Genomic DNA, 22,271 nt, shown 5'->3' with positions numbered 1-22,271 from the left:
ATTTCATGCTTACTTTTGATTACATATTAGGTAACATTCTTGAAAATTTTTATGCACTGTAAACACTGGTAGTGTACCCTGTGACTGAGTAGCAGACAATCTTTTTAAAACATCTCAAGTCTGAGTTTGTGAGACTGCATGGGCTGATCAGCTCCGCTGCATGTAGTGTGTTCCTGAAGCCAAAGCACATTCAGTTTCCATAGGGAGTGAGTGTGCTACAAGGAGAAAACGTAGAGTGAAAGGACCAGGTGTTTTACTGATAACAACCCTTACGAGATTGAAATGTTGCACCTTATCTACGTGGCATGAGCTGAAGCCCACTGTGACTCAACTGTGGAAAAGGAGGAATGTGCCAGCATGTAACTGTGGAGGGCTGATCCCAGTGGCAATGCTAAGGGAGAAATGTACCGTCAACTAGCATCTGAAGGCAACTCGATTCAGTATGACCACACACTTGAAGCGGACCACACTTTGGCATTGAATTCGAAACAATATCAACGAAAGATGCACGTTGGCCTCAAACCTTTTTCAGAGCTCATGAGCAAAGAGGTGACCGGAAAGCACGGAAGTTCAATATGCGTCATTTCATCACTCAAGGAGTCCTCCTGGCAGTTGACTCAAGCCATTGGGATAAAGGGGTACATATCCTGCGCAAACGAATGAGTGGTGAAAGCCCTTGGTTTGTGTAATGGTCAACAGCAGTGGGTATTTATGGCCTTGCTGCTGTACACTTGCCTAAGCGGACAGATGGGGGGCGGCAGGCTTGCGCACATGAAGTTCAAAAGCATCTTCATGTTGTGACATGACCCTCTGCACCCAGACATGCTTTGCGATGGCAGTGCAACAGCATGGTGGATGCACATGGTGACAATGTGAAATTTTTTTTAAATATTGTGATTGAAAATCAATTTGTGTATGCAAGGTGCTGATTGTGGGCTGCCAGATTATATGTAGCATCTGCTGTTCTGTTATTTTCATTCATGTTTCTTTATGTGACATTGCAAATGTCCCTTTACAGACTGAACAAAAAGGACATTTGCACTGTCATTGGAAGCTAAAGACTTGCACATTCAGCTGAGGGGACTAACACCTTCTTTTTTTTTTTTTTTGCTTTTTCTTTTCCTTCCATTCCTTTGGACAGAAGGAGACGGCATCAGTCAGTCACCCATCCCTTCTGGCACACCACGGGTCCCTCAGCCTGCTGCATCCACTGTTCACGCTGATTCACAGCAGGCCGCAACGCATGTCTGACCCGCCCCTCAAGAGCTCGTTCACACCCTTGGGTGGCCCCTTGCCCTGTGATTTACACCTCATGAATCTGCGCACACTGGCTCTGCCCAGTACAGCCCCAGTGGGTGCCAAGTAAGTTCTTGCTGATCTTTGTAGTCAATTAACTTGTTCTTCATATACTCCAATGTGTGTGAAGTGCAAACACGCTTTTGTGCTTAGACTCAGGCGTACATTAAGGAAACCAGGGCAGACAAAGATTAATATGGAGCTACCCACCACAGCATCCCTCATTGTCCACTGTGCAGCTTTAGGATGTTAAATCACATGAATTATGAAATTCTTTGTGTCACATGATAGCACTGTGGAAAACCTGGAGGAGTTGGCACTCGTTATGTGTAGTGAATTTTTAGTGTATTTAAATGCAGGATGGTATCATAGTATTACGATATGATCGGTAAATACCCGAGAGACGAGCCACCGTGAGAACGACGACGAAGTGGGTCTGTGCCCTTGGCGCGAGTGAATGTCGGCCTGGCGCTCTGGCTCCATTCTAGTGTAAATAGTCTGTAAATAGCCTCTTTTGTGTGTGTCTTTCTATACGTAACATTCTGGTGGAGGTGCGGGGTCAGCGTGGCCAGGATCGCGTTATTGCTTATGCGAGCCGCCTCCTCACACCACCGGAGCGCAACTATTCCATTACGGAACGAGAATGCCTTGCTGTAGTCTGGGCGGTAGCGAAGTTCCGTCCTTACCTTTACGGTCGCCCTTTTTCCGTAGTCACTGACCATCATGCTCTCTGCTGGCTCTCATCGCTAAGAGATCCTACAGGCCGGCTTGGTCGATGGGCTTTGAGGCTACAAGAATTTTCATATTCCGTGGTGTACAAGTCTGGCCGCCTGCACCAAGACGCTGACAGCTTGTCGCGTTACCCTGTTGACGACCCTGACTCCTCCAATACTACCAGTGCTGCTTGCATATTCTCTGTGTCGCAGCTGCTTCATTTCGCCGACGAGCAACGTCGTGACGCCTACATCAGAGCACTCATTGACCGTTTTGAACACACTCCGGCCGACGCCACACTACGCCTCTTCGTCCTCCGCGATGGTACTCTGTACTGTCGTAACCTTCATCCGGACGGCTCTGAGTTCCTACTTGTCGTGCCTAAACACCTCCGCTCAACCGTTTTAGAAGAGCTTCACGACGCACCAACGGCAGGACACCTCGGCGTATCTCGAACCTATGACAGTGTACGTCGCCGTTTTTTCTGGCCGGGCCTTGCCCGTTCCGTGCGACGTTACATCGCCGCCTGTGAACTTTGCCAATGACGCAAGAAGCCTTCCCAGCTCCCCGCTGGTTACCTGCAGCCGCTCGACATCCCTGCCGAGCCCTTCCATCGTGTCGGCTTAGACCTTCTCGGCCCATTTCCGGAATCTACATCAGGAAACAAGTGGGTTGCAGTCGCGGCGGACTACGCGACCCGCTATGCCGTAACCCGCGCTCTTCCGACCAGTTGCGCAACTGATGTTGCGGACTTTCTCCTGCATGATATCATTTTGATTCATGGTGCTCCGCGTCAATTGCTAACAGACCGTGGCCGTACGTTCTTAGCCAAAGTCATTGACGACATCATGCGTGCCTGCGCAATACAGCATAAGTTTACCACCTCCTACCACCCTCAAACGAACGGCCTCACTGAGCGTTTGAACCGCACCCTTACAGACATGCTATCCAAATACATTTCAGACGACCACCGTGACTGGGACCAGGCTCTACCTTACATCACCTTTGCGTATAACTCTTCCCGTCTCGACACTGCTGGCTTTTCTCCTTTTTACCTATTGTGTGGCCGTGAACCGACGCTACCACTGGACACTGTGCTTCCGTCCACCACAGCATCAACTAGCGCTTATGCCCGTGATGCCATCGCCCATGCTGACCATGCTCGCCAACTTGCGCGCGCTCGTCTACAAGTCTCTCAAGACAAACAAAAGCAGCGCTACGACCTCCGTCACCGTGATGTCACTTTTGTCCCCGGCACCCTCGTGTTGCTTTGGTCACCATCGCGTAAAGTTGACCTTTGTGAAAAACTGCTTTCCTGCTACACGGGCCCATATCGCGTGCTTCGCCAAGTGACAGATGTCACCTACGAAATCGTTCTCGCCACGCCCACTACGTCCTCTGCTGTGACAACCAGTGACATTGTCCACGTCGCCCGACTCAAGCCCTACAACTCTCCACGTGCCTTGGATATTTAACTGCACCGTGACGACGCTTTTGCCGCCGGGAGGTAGTATTACGATATGATCGGTAAATACCCGAGAGACGAGCCGCCGTGAGAACGACGACGAAGTGGGTCTGTGCCCTTGGCGCGAGTGAATGTCGGCCTGGCGCTCTGGCTCCATTCTAGTGTAAATAGTCTGTAAATAGCCTCTTTTGTCTGTGTCTTTCTATACGTAACATTATTACATATTACATCACCTAGCTGTCATTGCCACACTTGGGGCCATTCATGTTCTCTTTTCTGCCCATGCCTCATAAACCTCCCTCGTGCAAGTGTTTGCCTTCTTTACTCAGGGTAAAAATGTACCACACTCCCCACTGTTCCACCATGGTGTATGGGGCAGTTGTAATCTCGAAAGAGTTTCAAATTAAGCAGCACTGTCACTTGTTTGCTATCTTTCATTTGTAGCAGCTGAAAGTCGCACAGCTGTTCCCACATGCTCATTTGGTAGCATAAGGTGAGAAAATAAGAAAAAAAAAAGGTGGTAAACAACATGCCACTGGTGAGGAATGAAGACCACTATCTCTTTTCTCTATCTCTATCTCTGCATTTTCTCTATCACTATCTCTATCTCTTCATTCCACTTGCAGTGCACTACCAATTCAAGAGTGCTGTCTGTGTAAAAAAGGCTAAATATTAGACCCATCAGACCCATGATGGGCACGAAACTCGAATGTGGCGTAGTACCAAATAACTATACTATAACCAAAATACTATTAAAAAAGCTATATATAAAATACTGTACTATAACTTATGAAACGAAACACGACAGGGAAACATTAAGGGGACACTAAAGAGAAAAATTATTTGAACTGTGTTAGTAAATAGCCCTTTCACAATACCAAAAAAAAGCAACTCTTGTTGCTAGGAGGTGCTTGGTAAGCCAAAAAAGACTCAAAAGTGAAAAACAGGTGGCAACGCCGTTGTGAAATTCCCACTCCAGCTCGCTGTGACATCGTGGATTTCGACGCTGTCCGCTTGGGCCTAGTTAAACATTTATAGGAAAAAATGGACTACATTGTATTCTAGTAGAGCGAAACATCGAACTTGGGAAGTTTTGATAACATTTAGTTAAACGGCCAAAATGTGAAAAAAATACTTTGTGACTTGCAACGATGCTTAGTCGCACTGACAGTACGTACTGGCCCTGGGGCTTTGGCGTGAAATTTAAGTGTGAAACTTTCACCATCATTTTCTCTTCTAATATATCAACCTCTACAAAAGCAACAAAGTAGAGTTCTTGGAAATACTTTGTCAGTCTAAACGGATTCAGTGCTTCTCTTTAGTGTCCCTGCAAAGTAGAATACACCATATGTGCAGTCATTCGACAGTGATTTGTCAGGTCACTACAAATCTTGTCACCAAAGGTGAAGCGGACTCTGATCTAAGTGCATGAGTGAAAATGATGAAATGTCACGCGGACTCGAGACAGTAGAAATGAAAGTATGCTCATTAGTTAGTCCTAAATCGGTGCGTTTCATTCCGTGAGTATAGTACATTAAAAGGGCAATAAAGGACAACAATTACACAGTTTATACTGGTAAAGTATTGTTTCAAAACTGTCTTCACTCATTTGGCATTAAAAGTTTAATTATATTACTTTGGGAAATGGAGGCCGAACTTCTTTCTTTGAATTGTATACCGCAACCTCAGCGCCAATGTGAGGCGCGTGCAACCTCGACAGCTAACACACAGAAGCCATGCAAGGCACCATGTTAACTTGCAACTTTGCACATAGGGTCTCGAAACGGCGACGTGCCTGCAGTTTCTTTTGGAGACTTCCTTGCGTTTGTCCATCCGCACTTTTGCACTTCAAGGGAAATGATGTTCGCCATACGTTTTCGGAAACAGAGCTCTGGGCCAGTGTTTTCAACATAGCTCTCCACAGAAGGCTATATCTGTGCCACTCATGCTGCCGAGGTGTACGGGCCTATACAAACATACTGATTACGCTGCCTGCTATACTGCTAAAATGCATGATCTCTTTACTGTCTGTGCACTTTTGTTCTCGTTCTATCCGCGTCAATGTGGCGTCACATATTACAAAGTGTCTTCTCCTGTTCAGACCATTTTGGTGCAGGAAAAGGTTTTCACATCTTCTTCCTTTGGTTCGATTAGCATGCAGAGTAGTTCTTCTTTATGATAACCATTTAAGTAGACCATAGTAGGCACTGTTAAAATCCGCAATATCACTGTGCAGTAATGTGGTAACTCTGGCCTACCAAGCTTTTCTTTCAGGAAGGGCTGCTGTGTTACCAGGAAGTGTAATTTACTAGCTAAAATTAATGTATTTTCCTCTTATTTCCCTTTTTAATTTTAGCGATCTGTGGTAGGGTGACTGCTTTAGCACTTAGTACTACTATGATTCACTGCAGTGGAAAAGTGCATTTATGGGCTGCATTAAAGGGCCCCTGAAACGGTTCGGACAAATTTTGTAGACGCGTAGGGTACAGCTTAAGTACAACATTCGCACCACAATTTAAGTGAAGCGTCACAAATTAATGGGGAGCTACAAGCGATTAGAAGTTACCCTCCTCCCTAGCCATGCTTTTTCTCCTCAACTCGTTCGCCGAGCGAGCTGGGCTAAGCTCCGCCTTCACTGGTTCTGCATCACGATGCGACGTCACATCGTCCACTTCCGGTTGTTTTGGAGCCCGCCCCCGCCCGCGCGAGACCTCTCCGCTAGCCGCTTGGCCGTCGACCCCAAGCGAGAGCTATCGAAGCAGCGTGCGTTGCAAGCATTCTGTCGTAGCGCCGAACGTGTCTGGTATTCCGGTAACCACAGGCAAGCTGGTCATTTCGGCGAATGACTGGAGGCATAAACTCAAGCTGATGAAGAAAATTTAGCGTAGACGTACGTGAGCGGCCTGATAGGTCACACGGTCCAGACACTTGTTGGCGCAGCGCTTAACCAGCCAAACAAAGCGCTAATATTGCTACCAAGTGTTAAACATTCTAAACATTTATAAAAACAATGTGTTAATGATTACACTCCTGCGAAAAATACACACCAGCAGCAAAGAATATTGCTACCAAGTGTTAAACATTTTAAACATTTATAAAAACAACGTGTTGATGATTACACTCCTGCGAAAAATACACACCAGCAGCAAAGAAGAATACACTTCGTTGCTGCTACTGTGTGTGGTTGAGCTCTGTGCCACCAGGTGGCTGCACCATGCAGACCATTCACATTTGCCCTTCTGCTCATCTCATGGCTTATCCCGTTACGGCACAGTCAAGCGGCCAGACCCTGTCCTCTTGCGCTTGCGTTTGCCCTAATACCGGATTTGCGAAACGCTATTGCGTTACTAATCTTCCGGTGTAAAGTGACGGCCACAAACGCGCAAATCCTGGCGCCGATCGGATAGCAGCAGTCAGATGCGCAGCAGCCAGTTCGCTCGTACGCTGCCTTGCAGAGGGACACGATGTCGCAGCTTGACATATTGCCAGTCGCTACGTTTGCAGTCCACAAGGCAACAAAGTCAAATCATAGTGCTCGCGAAAAGACTGAGACCGACTTTGACCGCGGAGCTCTCGTCAAAATGGAGTACGTTGTAACACAAGCAGACGACACTTGCTGTGTGCCGGAAGTGCTTAAGTGTACTGAAAAATTGTTCTTGTGCATTCTCTTTATGTTACTTTCTTTTTATAAAAACACATTAACTAACATTCCAACTATTACGAAGATCATTTGTTTACCATAAAGTTGGAAAAATTATCGATCACGCGCCCTGGTCAGCCAATCGGATAGCTTGCCCCACTGACGTCATATGGGTGATTTCGGTCATATGGGTAGGGGCGGCTTAAAATTCCGCCGAGCAGTGTGCTGCGATCGGCAGCGATGTGCATTTTTAAAACCTTATAATAAATTACACGCTTTACGCGGAGCACTTAGATGTGTCAATTAATGATCAGAAGGACCTACTCTAACGACTCAGTACGTTTGTAGAAAATCGTCAAAAGCGTTTCAGGGTCCCTTTAACATTGCCATAAAGTGTTGTTCTTCTGTGAGCGAAGAAGTCTACACGTATTGTCTGGAGTAACGATTTCAACTGACGGATTCTGGCTAGTAGGCCATGAAAGCATTATCGCATACATTACTACAGTAAAAAAGCACCTTTGCAATCACCCTGTTGTGATTAATATTTATGCAGGGCACCTGTCAGGCGGCCAGGTCTGTTTGCTACTACATTGTGCTACATTCTGTCCATGTTTCTCGGTTCCATGGCATCGTTCTGTGAAACAAAGTAAATTTCCATAATTTTGACCGAGTTGTGTTCATAACGCCGTACTCATTGCAGCCTCTACCAAAAACATGCGTGGCCATAGCAGCTGCTGGTGCATATTGTAGCGCTGCTATCATTAGCTCTGGCTGTGAGGATATCAAGTTTGAAGAAGAAATTCACCGCTGCTTTTGTATGCACTACCAAGTGCCATGCAGCCTGTTCACTCGGCATGTTTTGTTTAGTGAGGACTGCAATGATGTGCGCACTTTTGTGCCTCTCATTGTAACAGCATTGCACGACAAATCATGTGAATCAGTTCCATTTTACGAATGTTTCATTTTCTGCACACAAAAAAATGTTGGCCCAATGGAACCAAGATATTCTGTATAAACGACTTTTATTTGGATGATTCTGTTCTAGGTCATTTTCCTTGGTACCTTGGTTGCAATGTCCTGCTCCGCTGCATCAAAGCAGTGGGTCCCGCTCCCTTCCCCCCCCCCCCCCCCCCAAATAAATATTATCCTGTATCTGTAACTTACACTTTTCATCTCCACATTAAAAATACAGCAGCCAAGGTGTTTTCATTGTCATGGGTTTATGCTATGCTCACTTGTGCTTTAACGTACCAGCGGACTATGCTGCTAGCTTCATTAAATTTTATAATTATAGTAATAAGAATGCTGGCAATATTTGTAGTAATGGAATGCTATGTGCACCCATGCATATGTTTGCTACAAGTGCCATAAGGGGCCTTTAGGGTAGATAAAAAAGAGAAAAAGTAGCAGAAATGTTTCTAGGTCATCTCTACCATAGCATTAGCTTGTAACAGAGTAAAAGGAGGCTGTGTGCAAGGAAAGAGTAGCATAGACGCTGGCTTTTCTAAACATTGTCTAGAATTATTGTCCTCTCAGAAATTGCTTACACGGGGTAGTCCAATTTCTGTCTCAATGGTTTCTTTGTGCTGCTTTCTTTAATTTGTTGAACATCTTTTCTTTCTCTCTTTATTTTTTGTTTATCAAACAGACCGGAGCCATCCTGGACCCCCAGCAACACAACAGCCATGTTCTTGCACCGCCTCCCCCATGACTGTCGGCTGCGGTCATATGCCATGCGGTGTACCCTGCAGACTGATTCTATGGTGTGTACAGCATTAACATGTTTTTCTTAGGTTCTTTTGAAACACCTTTTTCACCATGAAGACGCTGTACAGTCTAACCTTGCTATAACGAACACGGATATAATGAATTGTCTGATATAGTGAAGCAAATCCAAATTATTTTTCATGGATATAAACATGTAATGAATATGTGTTAAACAAATATTAAATATAACGAAGGTATTTTTATGGCAGATGCAACTTAATGAGGTTTGACTGTATTGCAGAGGGGATAATGCAACATAAAAATAAAACTATTTTATATACAATAAAACCTTGTTGATACAATCCCATTACGTACGATCTCCTGGCACCAACGTTTGAATCATCGAGAACACAGTAATGACCCAATACAGTTATACTTTTTTCATCTATTTGTATGTTCCCAGAAAACACAACCTTTCGGCACTAACGTTCAGTACATTGCCAAATTACGATTGCATACTATGTTTTCCGGCCGCTATTTTCATATAAAGGCCAACATGTTTCCACTGTCAGTCATACGCAATCAAGAACAGTGGCTGTCCGTTGCAGCTTACTCGCAATACCCGCCTGCCCGTCTCGCGTCAGAACACCAGCGTGCATTCAGTTTGCTATTCTAGTTCAGTAAAACCTTGTTAATATGTACCCGCTTAATAAGTAATTACAGTTTAAATATAGTTGCGGTGAATCCCCCCCTTGTTGCCATTGAACCTAATGTATTGGCTGACCGCTTAAACCGTAGTCGCTTATTGTATGCGAAACGGTTAGCGCATAGTGTTTACTTCATTTTTCAGTGCATACAAGTACGGAATCGGTGAAATGTCGTGCACGCAGACCATAGATAGTGAAATTCCAGCACATGCACCTTTCCCTGACTTCCGTTGCCACCGATTCCACCGAGTTCATAGCTGTTCATAGCCGTTCATCTGCCATTGTCAATTAATTAGTCAATCGCTTAGTGCATACCTGATCCACATTCCCTGCCAACTACATATTCAGGAGGTTTTACTATACTAGAAAATCTCCTACCAGGTTGCCGCAACCCATTCACAGCAATCGCTGCCAATCCTATTGCAATAAGCATCTTTAGCTATCTGTTTCACAGCACATGGGGCATATACAGTGTCATTGGAAGCGTATTGTGCACTTTTAATAGGTGATAACCCAAACGCTCCGCTGTTTCCTGCTGCAGGCAATGCGAAGTGAGTGTCATGTTTCAGTCAGGTGGCATTGTATTCCGACATTGCCCACCCCCTCATTTATGTTTTGGTTTCCCGTTGCCCTCTTAAAACACTACGCAATAGCAAACGACAATATACGTCTGGTTGCTCTGGCCCCACCAGCTCAACGCGCGTCAGTATGTCCTGCTGCAACAGGTCGCGTAACACTTTGTGTTACGTAGATGTCAACTTCGGTCGAGTCTGTCAAATTTTTGGGTGACTTCGGGTCAACCGTTTATCCAGTTAGTACACGTCTTGTTTTCTCGAGTTATTTTTCCCCAGAGCATATGAACGAGGTTCTATTGTGTGTGGAACAGTATAATGATAGGGAAAGAAACAAGGAACGTATGTAGCAAGGAAATAACAGAACACTGTCAATAACAGTGGTTTTTAATAATGACTAGAACTCTGCACCCAACCAGCAACCTTCGACACCAGAGCGTTTGGAATCTCGTTCCACTTTGAAATGATGCCGGGAGAGAAAAGGCAGTTAAAACATTGCTCCCGCACCTTACTTCACAGACCATAAGTGCACATTCATGATGGTTAGATGCAAAATAGGGTGGCAAAAGGTACAAGTCATTATCTTTACCAATTTTGCGAGAATGGATGCAGTAAGATAGCTTGAGCTTTATTTTGTGTCTGCATTCATTTTCCTTGTCTTTATTTGTGCTTTTCACTTAAGTCATCCGTTGCATGAAACATATGGATATGTCTCAGAAGGGTTTGGGTGCGAGCTAGTTGGTACGGATCATTCATATTTAAAACAGCGCCAAAAAACACGGACAAGGGAGGACACAGGACAGCGCTCGTCCTGTGTCCTCCCTTGTCCGTGTTTTTTGGCGCTGTTTTAAATATGAATATGGATATGGTTTTAAAAATCATTTCGTTGGTTAGTTATAAATACCGACTTTGCATTGAGATAATCGGCATCACAGAAATAATGCTTGTTTGCACAATGGGAATGATAAGGGATGTCTCACATATTCATTTCCTGCTGTTTTTTTATATTTGTGTGTCAATAATTTTGAGAGATATGCTGGATGATTTTCTATAACTATATATATCAAACGGGTAAATTCTATTCCATTACATTTCATGTTATCAAGTTCTCTGTGTCGAATTTTCAGCATTTTTAGATCCCATTAGGGTTTGACTGTATTTGTTTTCAAATCTGATTCTAAATAAGAGAATCATAGAAAAATATATTTTCTGGATCCATCACAGCTTTTGTTTTCCTTTTGCTTAATTTAAGTGCGGTACCTTTCAGCAAGAACATGTCTAGTGCCACTACTTTTTCCCAATCGCTGCTTCCTCTTTTTTTTCATTTTTTTTTGTGAAGGTGGCTGCTGTCATAGCATGTCTTGGTAAAAATGACCAAGCCTTTTATTATCTGTTTTGTATTTTTTAGGCAACGCTTGCCGATATGTTTCCCGACTACTTTGGACCAAGCGTGGAGGAAACCACGCTCTCACTCCTGCGAACGATCTCGTCAACGTCCACCAAGACATCTCGTCTGAACTTGCCTTCGCCTGCCGAGATGGCTGCATACAAACTTCAGCGGCGGTGAATACCCCGCCCCTCTCTGGACAACCATTCCCTTTTTACATCATCTACTTGCCAAAAAAAAAAAGAAAGAAAGATGTGGGGAGGAATCTGCTCCCTTCGCTTAGGAATGGCCAAAACTGACCACCACTGCATGCGTGTTCTGTGGGGCAAGTTGACAGGCATGCCGTTATTACTTCATGTTTGCTGTTAAGCAAAACAAATATTTCAGCAGCGGTACATGCAACAGCGAGTGCTCGGTCTGCACTGGTCATTCAATGCTCAAGTCTTCCCCGGTCTACTTTCGTCGCATCTGGACCTATGTCTAGTTTTATTGAGTGCTACTGTTCTTTCTCCCTTTCGTTTGGTCTTGAATATTGTCCCGACAGTCTTATTTATTTTCTACCCATTTACGTCATATTCACGTTGTTTGATTCCATACTTTCCTTTGCAAGATAGGGTGCTGCAATGTACCAAAAAAATATTATTGTCAGATAGATTTTATAAATTATTTCTACGTTATGCAGTTCCGGTGTTGTTGAACTCTTGTTCACATTTGTGACCATTAAGTTGCCAGGCATTGATATGTTGTGACCGTCAAGTTGGCCATAATTGGCAAGGGGAAGCTTACGGCAAGTTGCATATACGGACTGCCAAAACCTACTTTACTACGGTGAAATTTTTCGATGGGCTGGGAGGTTTTAGTCTTATTTTCTTTAGTTTCATCTATTATATTTAGCTATAAATATAGATGCCTTTATTTTATACATAGAAGGGCGACCCCTAATGGAACCTGTACCAGTGATGCAAGACTGTTCGGCACTAGCGACAGACGTGTGCAGATGCACACTCTCGAAAAGGCAGCTGGAATTATTGGTAGACTGCCTTTTGATTGTCTTCCCTCTCGTTAGAGTGTAACAGTGCTAAACGGTGAAATTTGTGATTTGCACTAGACACACTCTTAGCCCCTCTAACCACTCGATGGCACTGGAGTACTTTCATTGAAACGAGGCTTGTTACAGCATGTTTACACCTTCCTGCACGGACCAACAGAGCTTTACAGGCTCGTGTGCATATGGTATAGTGTGCAGGCCAAAGGCCTGCTAGCAACAGCAGCTATTACAAAGAGCTACTTCTTCAAATGTGGCGTACCAACTTAGGCAGAACTGTGACTTACATGATAACAGAGCAACTGTGAATAGTGTATACAGTGGATATAGTTAGGATGTTTGTAAATTTTCTCTGTGATTAGAAGAAACAAGGGAGAAACTGGTGTCGACCCTTTGTGTCTATCTTGCCGTTGAGTCATTAGAGGCAGACTGTACTGTATTTGTGTGGCCCGCAATGCAACCATTCCATAGCACTGTGTTCTAGGGAGAGCAGTGTCCTGAACATAACGGGCCTTTTTCTTTTTCCTGCCCCTTTTTTTTTCTTGCTTTGTAAATAACATTGATTGAATAGTTAATCTGTGTCGTGGGATAATACAAGTGCAGAGAGCATTAACTGTGCAAAAATAAATGCGTTCAGATACCGTTTTGTGTCTTGCACCTTCTTTTTTTCATGTCACTGGCCACATTACAGTAGCACAAAAATCTGTTAAGGCGGTTGCCTAATTATAGCTGCGAGCACAAAATCAGATGGTCCAAAGCAAGAAGGCGCACACACCACAAACACTGACTTCAGTAAGGCTGTGTTTTAATGCGAAGCATTCCTTGCTTCATTCTTGGCACTTTGCAGTAGGTAAGTTCTTGCCTCACCTTGGTTTAAGAAAAAATTAAATAATGTGTTACCGATGTGGGAATCAAACTTCTGCCATCAAGCACAGCAGCCAAGCGCTCAAACCATTGGGCCACACTCGCATGCATGCTTCTGTCGTGCTTCTGGCATGCATGCAAGCAGATGTTATGTTGCTGTAACGAGTTCCCTAAAGTGATATTGTCCATCATGGTGTACTCTGCTCTGGCTTTAGTTATCGCTCATGCCTTTTAAGAATGCATCTCTTTAAGTCTTCTTGAATATGCACTTAACCAATCACCAAGTGCACTTACCGTGGCGCTCTTGCATTCAAGCTTAGTTTGCAACCAGGAAAAGCAACCGTGAAAAGATGGTACCTTTGAGCATGGAATCTTATGAGAAAAAGTCACCTTTCAATGTGTCTCAGTGGTCCTTCTACCTTTTGCCACATATTTGTTGGTGCTGGAAATACCGTTTTTTTTTTTTTTTATTATTATTATTAACGGAAGCGCCAAATGGCCCATTGATCAAAAAAGCCGGCATCTGCAGTAGCAGAATCGCGCCTAAAGAGCCACTGGCTGTGATGGCACGTCATGGGTGGCCCTAAATAAATTCCCACTGGCTGTGATGCCACGTCACGAGCGCACCTCGACGAAGCAGAGCAGGTGGAAGGAAACACCTGCTGCCGTGGTAGCGTGCGTAAGGGCAGAAGCCCTCGCTGCAATGCCATGTCAGCCCCGCTCTCATAAGCCAGCGCGCGGTGCCCAAGCCAGCACAACAGGCTACTGCTGCTTGCTGGCTCGGGCACCACATACTGCTATTGACTGCTGGCCTTGGTGGCCGCTGCAGCTTCCTTGGTCTCTCATCGCACAGGATGTCGGTGTCATGTGGTGCTGACATTGCAGGTTGCTGCTGGTTGCTGGCTAGCGCTGCACATACCACTATGGTAAATTACAGTGCAAAACTCAAGGGACTGCTCAGTTGCATACAAGTGGACATTAATGCTTTTGCATTCACAACTCATAAGCAGTGCTTAGGTGTCCTCGGGGTTTTTTATTACCACTACATGTAAATTTGGCGTGCAGAAAATAATAAAAGTGAATGTCATAATGCCACTCATAACGTCACATACAAGACATTGACATTACTACATGCATGTGTAAAATAAAGAACAAAAACAAGCAACTGTGAGAAAACAGCGCGTGCAGAAATAAGACAAGAAATTGTTGTAATTGTCATAAATTGTCGTGAATTGTCAGAAATTGTCATTGAAACATCTTTCAAGTTCTTTAAAAGAGAACTGTTGTCCAATATTTTGCCACTCAATTGACAAGTATTCAGGTTGGTGGTGCATATAAATTGGCCCACAGGAAATAACCAAAAGGCAATAAAACAGCTACTGATAATATATATCACATGCAATACTTAGAACCTACTGCATGCATATAAAAATTCGCAAGCACGAAGCATGTTCAAATGCACATTTATAAAACTTTGGTTATTTGTTCATGTGTTTTAAAAGGTGTTAGGACATTAGAATTCCTCAACTTTATAAAGCACATGGTAAGACTGCACATGGAATGAAGGAAAAGCTTCCTTTGTAAAAAAGTGACGTTTGCTATGAATGTTCATAAGTAAAGTGTACAGCCTAGTTTCAAATGGCTGACAAACAATGATGACAATAATAACAAATAAAAAGAAGACAGCCTGGAGATGAAGGCAGCCACTCGAACATTCCCATCACCTATTGATCCTTGGAACACGTCGCACCAGCACCACAACACTGCATCCCTCTAAGAGCAGAGTTGTGCAAACTCCCTGGCAATTCCAACAGCCATGTTTCCGTAACCAGCGTTAGAGATGTTACCAATCACGGCAACAACTACACCTCTAGGAGGGCTTGGAGAGTTCACCCCAGTTGTGCTGTTGGTTTCCTCGGGATTCCAGGCAGAAGGCAACAGCACAAGTGCCGATGTGCCACCAACAGATCCTCCCGTGTGGTACGCCGCGAAAGCAGGCCACTCAATGCAGCCTCCGGGATTTTCGCCCGTTTCCGTCAGCGTCCATCCCATGCCATAGCTCTGGAAGAATGTTTTCTCCCAGTTGTTGTGCACCTTGGCATGTGGGGTCCACAGCATGCGTACGGTCTCTGGCCGCAGGTAGCCGATTTTGTGCTTGTTCCCATCAGCCTGGGCGCAGTACAGCATGGCATTGCCAAAGCATACGAGATCATTCACAGTGGAGAGGAGGCCGCCACCGGCCCACTTGTATGAGCAGTCCACGCTGGGCGTGTTCACAAGGCTGCCCGATTTGTCGCGGGTGTAGAACCTGCATTAGCAAGCAATGTTGCCGAGAGCAAGCTCTTAGTTGTCCAGACAGGCAAAATAGGGGATGGAAGTTTGAATGACAAAAGCCAGAACGGTTAGCCTTGGGAACAAGGCTGCATTGACTTAAGACTGGTACTGTTACCCTTACCTACTGTTTCTAGATAAAGCAGGCTTATACTATTTTATTAACTACCTGTGTGAGAACCTGTTAAAATTGTATTTAAAAAGAAAAGCATGGTAAAAGTGTGCACCTACAAAAAAGGAATCTAAAATGTAAACCAGAACAAGATGGCTGCCTGCATGCATGTGTGTGTGTTTTTATGTGTGAGTGAATACAAGGTATATCATTCTGAACTTAAATCTAACGCCTCGCTGCTACTAAAGGCATGTGAAACACTGCCTGTGTTGCTTGACCACACACAGCTTGCATCGTATGCCTTTTGATGGAAGCACAAATGCTCTTAGCTCAAATACAAGCTCAGCATGTGGTGGCCACTGAAAGGATTTCTGCAGCTTATGCTGACATAAAAGAAAGTCGTAAATTCATATTGCAGCACATTTTGTTTAATCCACAGTTCGTCACTCTGCTTTATGCATGCCCTGAGCAACAGAAAGTGGTTGCTTGCAAGAACAAATGACGCTGGAGAACCTTCTCCTTCATTTAAGCTCTTGCCACTAAGCCAGTTGAGCAGGGTCTCAAACAGGTCCTTGCGATTCCCTGTTTTATCTGACTCTTTCTCTGACCATAGAAGGTGCTATAAACTTATATTAAAAGAGAAGTACCATTGTTGTAGTGCCTCATTAAACAAACCAGTCGACAGAACACACAGTAAGTGCACTTCATTGTAATGCTTTGCATGATGAGATCATACAGTATATGTACTCAATCATATGTAGTAAGCAGAAAGGCAGGCAAGCACAAAAGTTTGCATTTTTCGTTCTACCAGTAGATAACGGTGCTAACTTGACAACTTTACGTGCTCACTCTGATGCTCTCTTAGCAGTCTACCCTCTCTGCTCACCTTGAACGGTTGTAGATAATAGGCTCATTCTGATCCAGGAATGTATTTTTCATGCCAAGCGTCTTCAGCAGCCTTCTCAGGTGGCTTGCAAAGGGCTCCTTGCTTGCATTTTCAACCGCTGCACTAATCAGCGTCCAGCCATATGTGCTGTAATGGTACTTTGTACCTGTTTGCCAAAGACATAGTGCCAAATAGCATGCAGATGGCTCCATGCAAGTACCGCTTTTTGCTAATAGATTCAAGTCAGCTGCAAGCAATAGAACTTACCCGGCTCAAACAGGAGAGGATCATTCTTGAATATCTCCAAAGCCTCCTCAGTAGTACTAAACTTCTTGTTGCTATAAAACTCTGGGCACTCTGAGTCTCTCTGGAATAGTTCCAGCAATGCACACATATAGATCCATTATCTATGCTGTAGCAGTGTGTTTGTGATCCCAGAAAACTTCTGGCCACAAGTGTTTTGGCACCTAAGTTTGCCAAAGAAAAGAAAGCAGTTTGTACCTTTGACTACAGATACAAATTTTCGATGTGCTGAATATAATAAACATTCCTCATGCATCAATATCATGTACGTATCTTTCCTTTAGTAAGATCTTGATGACCCACGGGAAAGATATTTAGAACTGAGGTTGAACAGCACGAATAAGACAAGGACACAAGGAAACAAGTACCACAGACAAGCACTCAGTTGGCAGTCAGTGCTTGTCTGTGATATTTGTTTCCTCATGTCCTTGTCTTATTCACGCTGTTCAATCTTTGTTCTAAATATCTTTCCTGTGGGTTCAGGAGCAAAATTAATTTGCCAAACAACACTTTAACTGCATAACAAACTTGACCAGCTGGAGGGTCCTACTTTTTAGCAGCTTGCTGCAGCTTGTATTCTCTTCATTGCCCACTAAATCTAGCAGGTTGTTCTGCAAGGCAAAACAGGTCTTTTGGGACCTGTGTATGTAAATTTTAAAAGAGTCTATAGCACTCGGAAAGACTGTGCTAGACCTTTATGTTGAGTCGAGTTATAGGCATGTCTCTTAAAGGGACACTAAAGGCAAATAATAAGTCGACACGGACTGTCTAAATACCATTCCAGAAGCCTCGCAACGCTTGTTTCGTGCCAAGACTTAGTTTATGAGAAAACTGCATCTGAAGGGTCCGAATACCGTTTCTTTAATTCAAATCTCCCGCCACCCAACTGGGGGAGTGATGACATTGCATATGCCATCACTGCCCTTTGCTGCCATCGATGAACAAAACAGTGCCCAACAGACGGCAGCACCGAGCCAAGACAGAGGGGTGGATTCACTGCTGCAGCTGCTTTTTGGTCAAGTGGCATAGACCATTCGGGCATCCCGAGGCATAACATGCAAGTTGAATTCTCTGCTACTTGCAGTTTGTGCGAGTTTCGCGAGCCAGAAAAACCAGCGCAGCACTGCGCGATAACGAAACTGCGGAAATGCGAAAGTGTGGGTGGCGCAGAGTCGAGCGAAAATGAAACCTTTCGACCGCCTGTGTCGTTGTCAAGGGTAATTTCAATTAGTTCTTTTTTTCTAAAAATGAAATAGGACTGGATAAGTAGCTCATCTTCTAATACAATACAATGATGTTGTTTGCAACAAGTGGTTGAGTACTAGTGACATAATTTAACGGAGGAGTGCTTTCGTCAGTGGGAAAGTGACTGAATGTCCCGGGGGTCTCTAATCATGTCCTGCATTTACCTCAGTTTCTCAATTATTAAGGCCCTGTTCGCAATAATACTGACGCCTTAGAGATTCTCAAGCATTAATCTATCACTTTAGTTTGACTTAATATTTACCTTTAGTATCCCTTTAAATCTATCACTGAGGGCTCCCTCTCTACAGTTAAGTAAAGCTCATTTATGGCATGCACAAGATAGACATTGGCTAGTTATGATTCAGAGGCGAGCCAGCGTGCACCATTTGAAACTCATTCGACAGAAAATACCAATGGCAATCCGGGCAACTAGTTCAATTGCATTCAAGGTTGTTTTATATCGAATAGACAAATGAGCAAGGTAAGGGTCTTCAGCTGGTGCTCTGTTTCATACATAGCAGGAAATGCCACAAAGGCTAGAGAGATTTCTTTCACTACTGACGTTCACAACCAAGGAACAGTGCATCACATATGAAAGAAAAATATTGACATGCATCTCAAATATGACGCAATTATTATGCGGAAGACATTGTAGATCTGAATGTATTTACCACCGAATACGCAGAGCAACACTTTTCTGTGACCAGCAGCCACAGCCATGGCCAGAACATAGCAAGTTGCACACTGGAAGCGCAAAGGTGCACAAATATGATCTGGCATAACCTTACATCCACAAGCTGTAGTTGCAATAAATGAAACAGTTAGTCCATAGAAAACACCTCAGATCAAGGACAACCACACTACAAAATACGCAGAGTGAGACTCCTGCGACAGCACTACTTCTGCAGCATTCTCTGCCAAGTGTGAAGTGCAGTATAGTTAAGCTACAATACACCATAACAAAGACAGGCTGAAAATGTATGCAAGTAAATCACCATGGCCACTTGCATCCATCCTCCTTTTGTATTTGTCAGAGAGCATTAGTTGCAGCTCGGCTATAGGCCACATGTGATGCACAAGTTCCTCATTTCAGCCCTACTTACACTGCTTGCATCTTTTGTAGGTGGGCTGTTCTTGGAAGTGGCATAGTGACGTATCCCAGCAACATGAGAAACCAGATCTCTCAAGGTGATTACAACCTGCAATCAGTTTGAATGTATTAATCACAAAGTGCACACATATAGATCCATTTATCTGTGCTGTAGCAGTCTGTTAAGAGAGTAATACTTGATAAGTTTTTAAATGAAAGGAAAATAAAAAAAAAGCATAATTTTCACTTTCCATAGAGGGAATCCGTCTCTCTTAATGGGGGCATTTCAATAGCAACTTTAATTTGTATGTCATACAGTAGACTGAATAGAGCATAACAGGCTTTTCAGTTCATTGTGAGGCAAGATCAGCATAATAGTTGAAGACAGTTAATGGCAAGAAATATCCTAAGAATCCTTCATTACATCTATATATCTTTTCAGACATAGGTTCCTTTGACCTTGTCAATCAATGCTTGCAAGGACATTGCAGTCAGTTTAGTCTGAGTTATAGTTTTTGTGCTCTAGCTTTGAGTAAATTACTAAGCAAACAACAAAGGCAACATTGCAAGAAAACAGTAAAACCCACATTTTAAATGAACCAGAATATAGCTAGGGTATTGAAGCAATAAGGCCTTTCCTTTAGCAGCTGCTACAGCTAGCCATCTGACATACCATGGACACCAGTAACTTAAATAGCAACATAACCGGCCTGCACACAAATAGACCCAAGTATGGAAATACAAAGGCAGACGAAGTGCCACTACCTAAGTAATGCTTCATCTTCTCTCTTGCGTACATGGACTCACTTTCTTACGCCACAATGGTTGACCAACTTGCCCAACAAGTTCACCTACAGGCATCCTTGGATATGTAAGATTGCAACATCAACTCACTGGCTTGCCATCGAATGTTTTCTTGGGAAAACTTGGCACATAATCTTGAATAGGTTTGTCCAGATCAATCTTCCCTTCTTCCCACAGCTTTGCAACAGTCGTCATGGCAATTGGCTTGCTGATGCTGCCTATGCGCATGACTGTTTGGCTCCCACATGGCACTCTATTTTCAACATCAGCGTAGCCGAGACCTAGAAGGAGCAGAGTTGCAGCACACGTCTGTTACAAACAATACCCGTACCATCCACAACAAACTCACATGAATTAGAGCACACAAGACCTGTTTTGAACTGTGGGCAGTACCAGTGCCACACGATAACTTCATTTACTTTTATACTTCCGTTAGCTCGACGCATCTTATAATTGGCCATGTTCAAGAGTGCAAAAAGGTGCCTGAGCAGTCTTCATTCGCATTTTCGGATAATTCGAACCAGGTGTGTACTACCCGCTGGAGTCAAATTAATGAAAGCCAACTTCTTCCCATTTTTTTTTTTTAGCACTTGTCTAAACGTAAAGGGAAGTCCCCAAAAGTTACCTACGCGGTATGTAGGCAAATTTATTTTGTAACTACTTTGCTCAATGCTTTGCAAAAGCAATCGCTTTTGCAATTAATTATCGATATCAAAATTTGCGCATTTTCATATTTCGGAGGTGTATGCGCGTACGCGCGCTGGTGATGGTATGAAGCCGAGTTTATTATAAAGAGCACACCTTCGGTCCAAACCGTCTTGCCGTCAACACTCACGGCCACGACCATGCCAGGTACGCCCCATTCATCCTGGAATGTAAGCGCATGAAAAAAAAAAAAGATCACGCTTCATTCGTGGGAAATACGGCTCAGAATTATTGTCGTTCCATGATCTGTCTGACCACAACGCTGGCCACATACCTTCTTTCGTGTGAGTAGTTCGTGAGCATAGTTGATCGCTTTTTCCAGTTGCGCTTGCCGCCTTGAAACTTTCGAGTAATCACTCACACTCAGAGATTCCACGGTATTGGGAGAAGAAGCGAGAACCTTTTGGAAATATGCAGGTTCACGAGTCCACGCTATGTAACCTCCAATTCCGAGACAGATGGCACCACCGCAAATCGCCGAAGCTTTGCGCACAATGCGGAATCGACTGCTGCGTGCGTCGCCATGTAGCCGCCTCTGCATCGACAACCTAACGTCAAGCATGCGGCAAGTGAGCGATCGGCGTACAAAACTTAATGCATTTGTCATCTTGTGTTGTTTTTTTCTCTGCGAAGCGGCTGGGGGTTTGAAATTAAGCGTCGGAAAAGTCGCATGAACTTGTAAAGGCGAAAACTCAAACGATAAACGAAACTAAACAATGATGCTGATGTTGATGCCATCGGGAGTATTGCTAAGAGCACTCTATCTAAGCGTGCCAAGCAACTCTATGCCAAGCAATGGCCAAGCGCATAGACGAGTTTCCTACAATGAAACCCTATGACCAAGCACACAAATCGCCGTGGTATGCGCCGCACTTGTCTTTACAGTTATCATCCTGATGCTCTTTAACACATTCTCTGAAGCGGAAGACCTGGAGGCAAAGTCGAAAAGCTCTCCAAAAGTATCTCCGACCGACTTTGAATACGATCCAAGTTTGTACCCTATGTTTTACGATTACTCATTTGGGTCGAAGCCTTGCAGTCTGGAAGGAGACCCGGTAAGTACTGTTAACGGTCACCTTCATCGCAATAACAAGCTGTCCTTTATTTTCAGTGCCGCATTGGAGTTACGATGTGCTGTCCATACATGGTATGTGCCACATTGAACCCTGATGCTGCAGAAAAGACTGGCTTTTGTACACTTTCGAGAGACGCAGAATAAAATTGAATTTATGCACTTAACTGATCCGTTATCGGCTTTTTCAACACACCCTCTCCCGAGAGTGGCTGACTGCAGCGAATTCATCGAGACCTTTAAAAAATGTGACCAGTGAAACCATGTACCAAGAGACTTCACACGCGCTATGAAAGTGCTAGCGGTAATAGCTTCTTGTCTTTTGG

At 44.1% G+C, this 22,271-nt stretch overlaps 2 protein-coding genes and 1 long non-coding RNA gene across 6 annotated transcripts in view; 2 read left to right on the top strand and 1 right to left on the bottom strand.

Moving 5' to 3' along the window:
* alpha-Man-IIa (alpha-mannosidase 2) overlaps positions 1–13,177 on the top strand; it is an 89,841-nt gene extending 76,664 nt beyond the window's left edge. For all 4 annotated transcript variants that reach the window (XM_050178841.3, XM_072288419.1, XM_050178840.3 and 1 more), the window contains 3 exons: positions 1,142–1,362; positions 8,764–8,878; positions 11,510–13,177. In XM_050178841.3, the coding sequence (XP_050034798.1) occupies positions 1,142–1,362; positions 8,764–8,878; positions 11,510–11,668 (495 nt within the window). In that variant the 3' untranslated portion in view covers positions 11,669–13,177. The remainder of the gene's footprint in view (positions 1–1,141; positions 1,363–8,763; positions 8,879–11,509) is intronic.
* A 1,233-nt stretch (positions 13,178–14,410) lies between these two features.
* On the bottom strand, positions 14,411–21,746 carry LOC126531345 (serine beta-lactamase-like protein LACTB, mitochondrial). Its single transcript, XM_050178846.3, has 7 exons — positions 21,148–21,746; positions 20,970–21,036; positions 20,259–20,449; positions 19,378–19,473; positions 16,994–17,093; positions 16,727–16,892; positions 14,411–15,705 (listed from the first exon to the last, which is right to left on the bottom strand). Exons 1-7 carry the CDS (start codon positions 21,478–21,480, stop codon positions 15,171–15,173), a joined length of 1,488 nt encoding a protein of 495 aa, XP_050034803.1. The 5' UTR covers positions 21,481–21,746; the 3' UTR covers positions 14,411–15,170.
* On the top strand, positions 15,733–22,112 carry LOC129385097 (uncharacterized). The gene is made up of 4 exons (XR_008612656.2): positions 15,733–16,533; positions 19,398–19,462; positions 21,759–21,928; positions 21,985–22,112. It is a non-coding gene; the product is annotated as an uncharacterized lncRNA (long non-coding RNA).
* The last annotated feature ends 159 nt before the right edge of the window (positions 22,113–22,271 follow it).

The sequence above is a fragment of the Dermacentor andersoni genome, chromosome 5 (assembly GCF_023375885.2).
Source record: "Dermacentor andersoni chromosome 5, qqDerAnde1_hic_scaffold, whole genome shotgun sequence".
In the NCBI taxonomy this organism is placed as follows: Eukaryota; Metazoa; Arthropoda; class Arachnida; order Ixodida; family Ixodidae; genus Dermacentor; species Dermacentor andersoni.
This window is presented reverse-complemented; position numbering and strand designations above follow the sequence as displayed.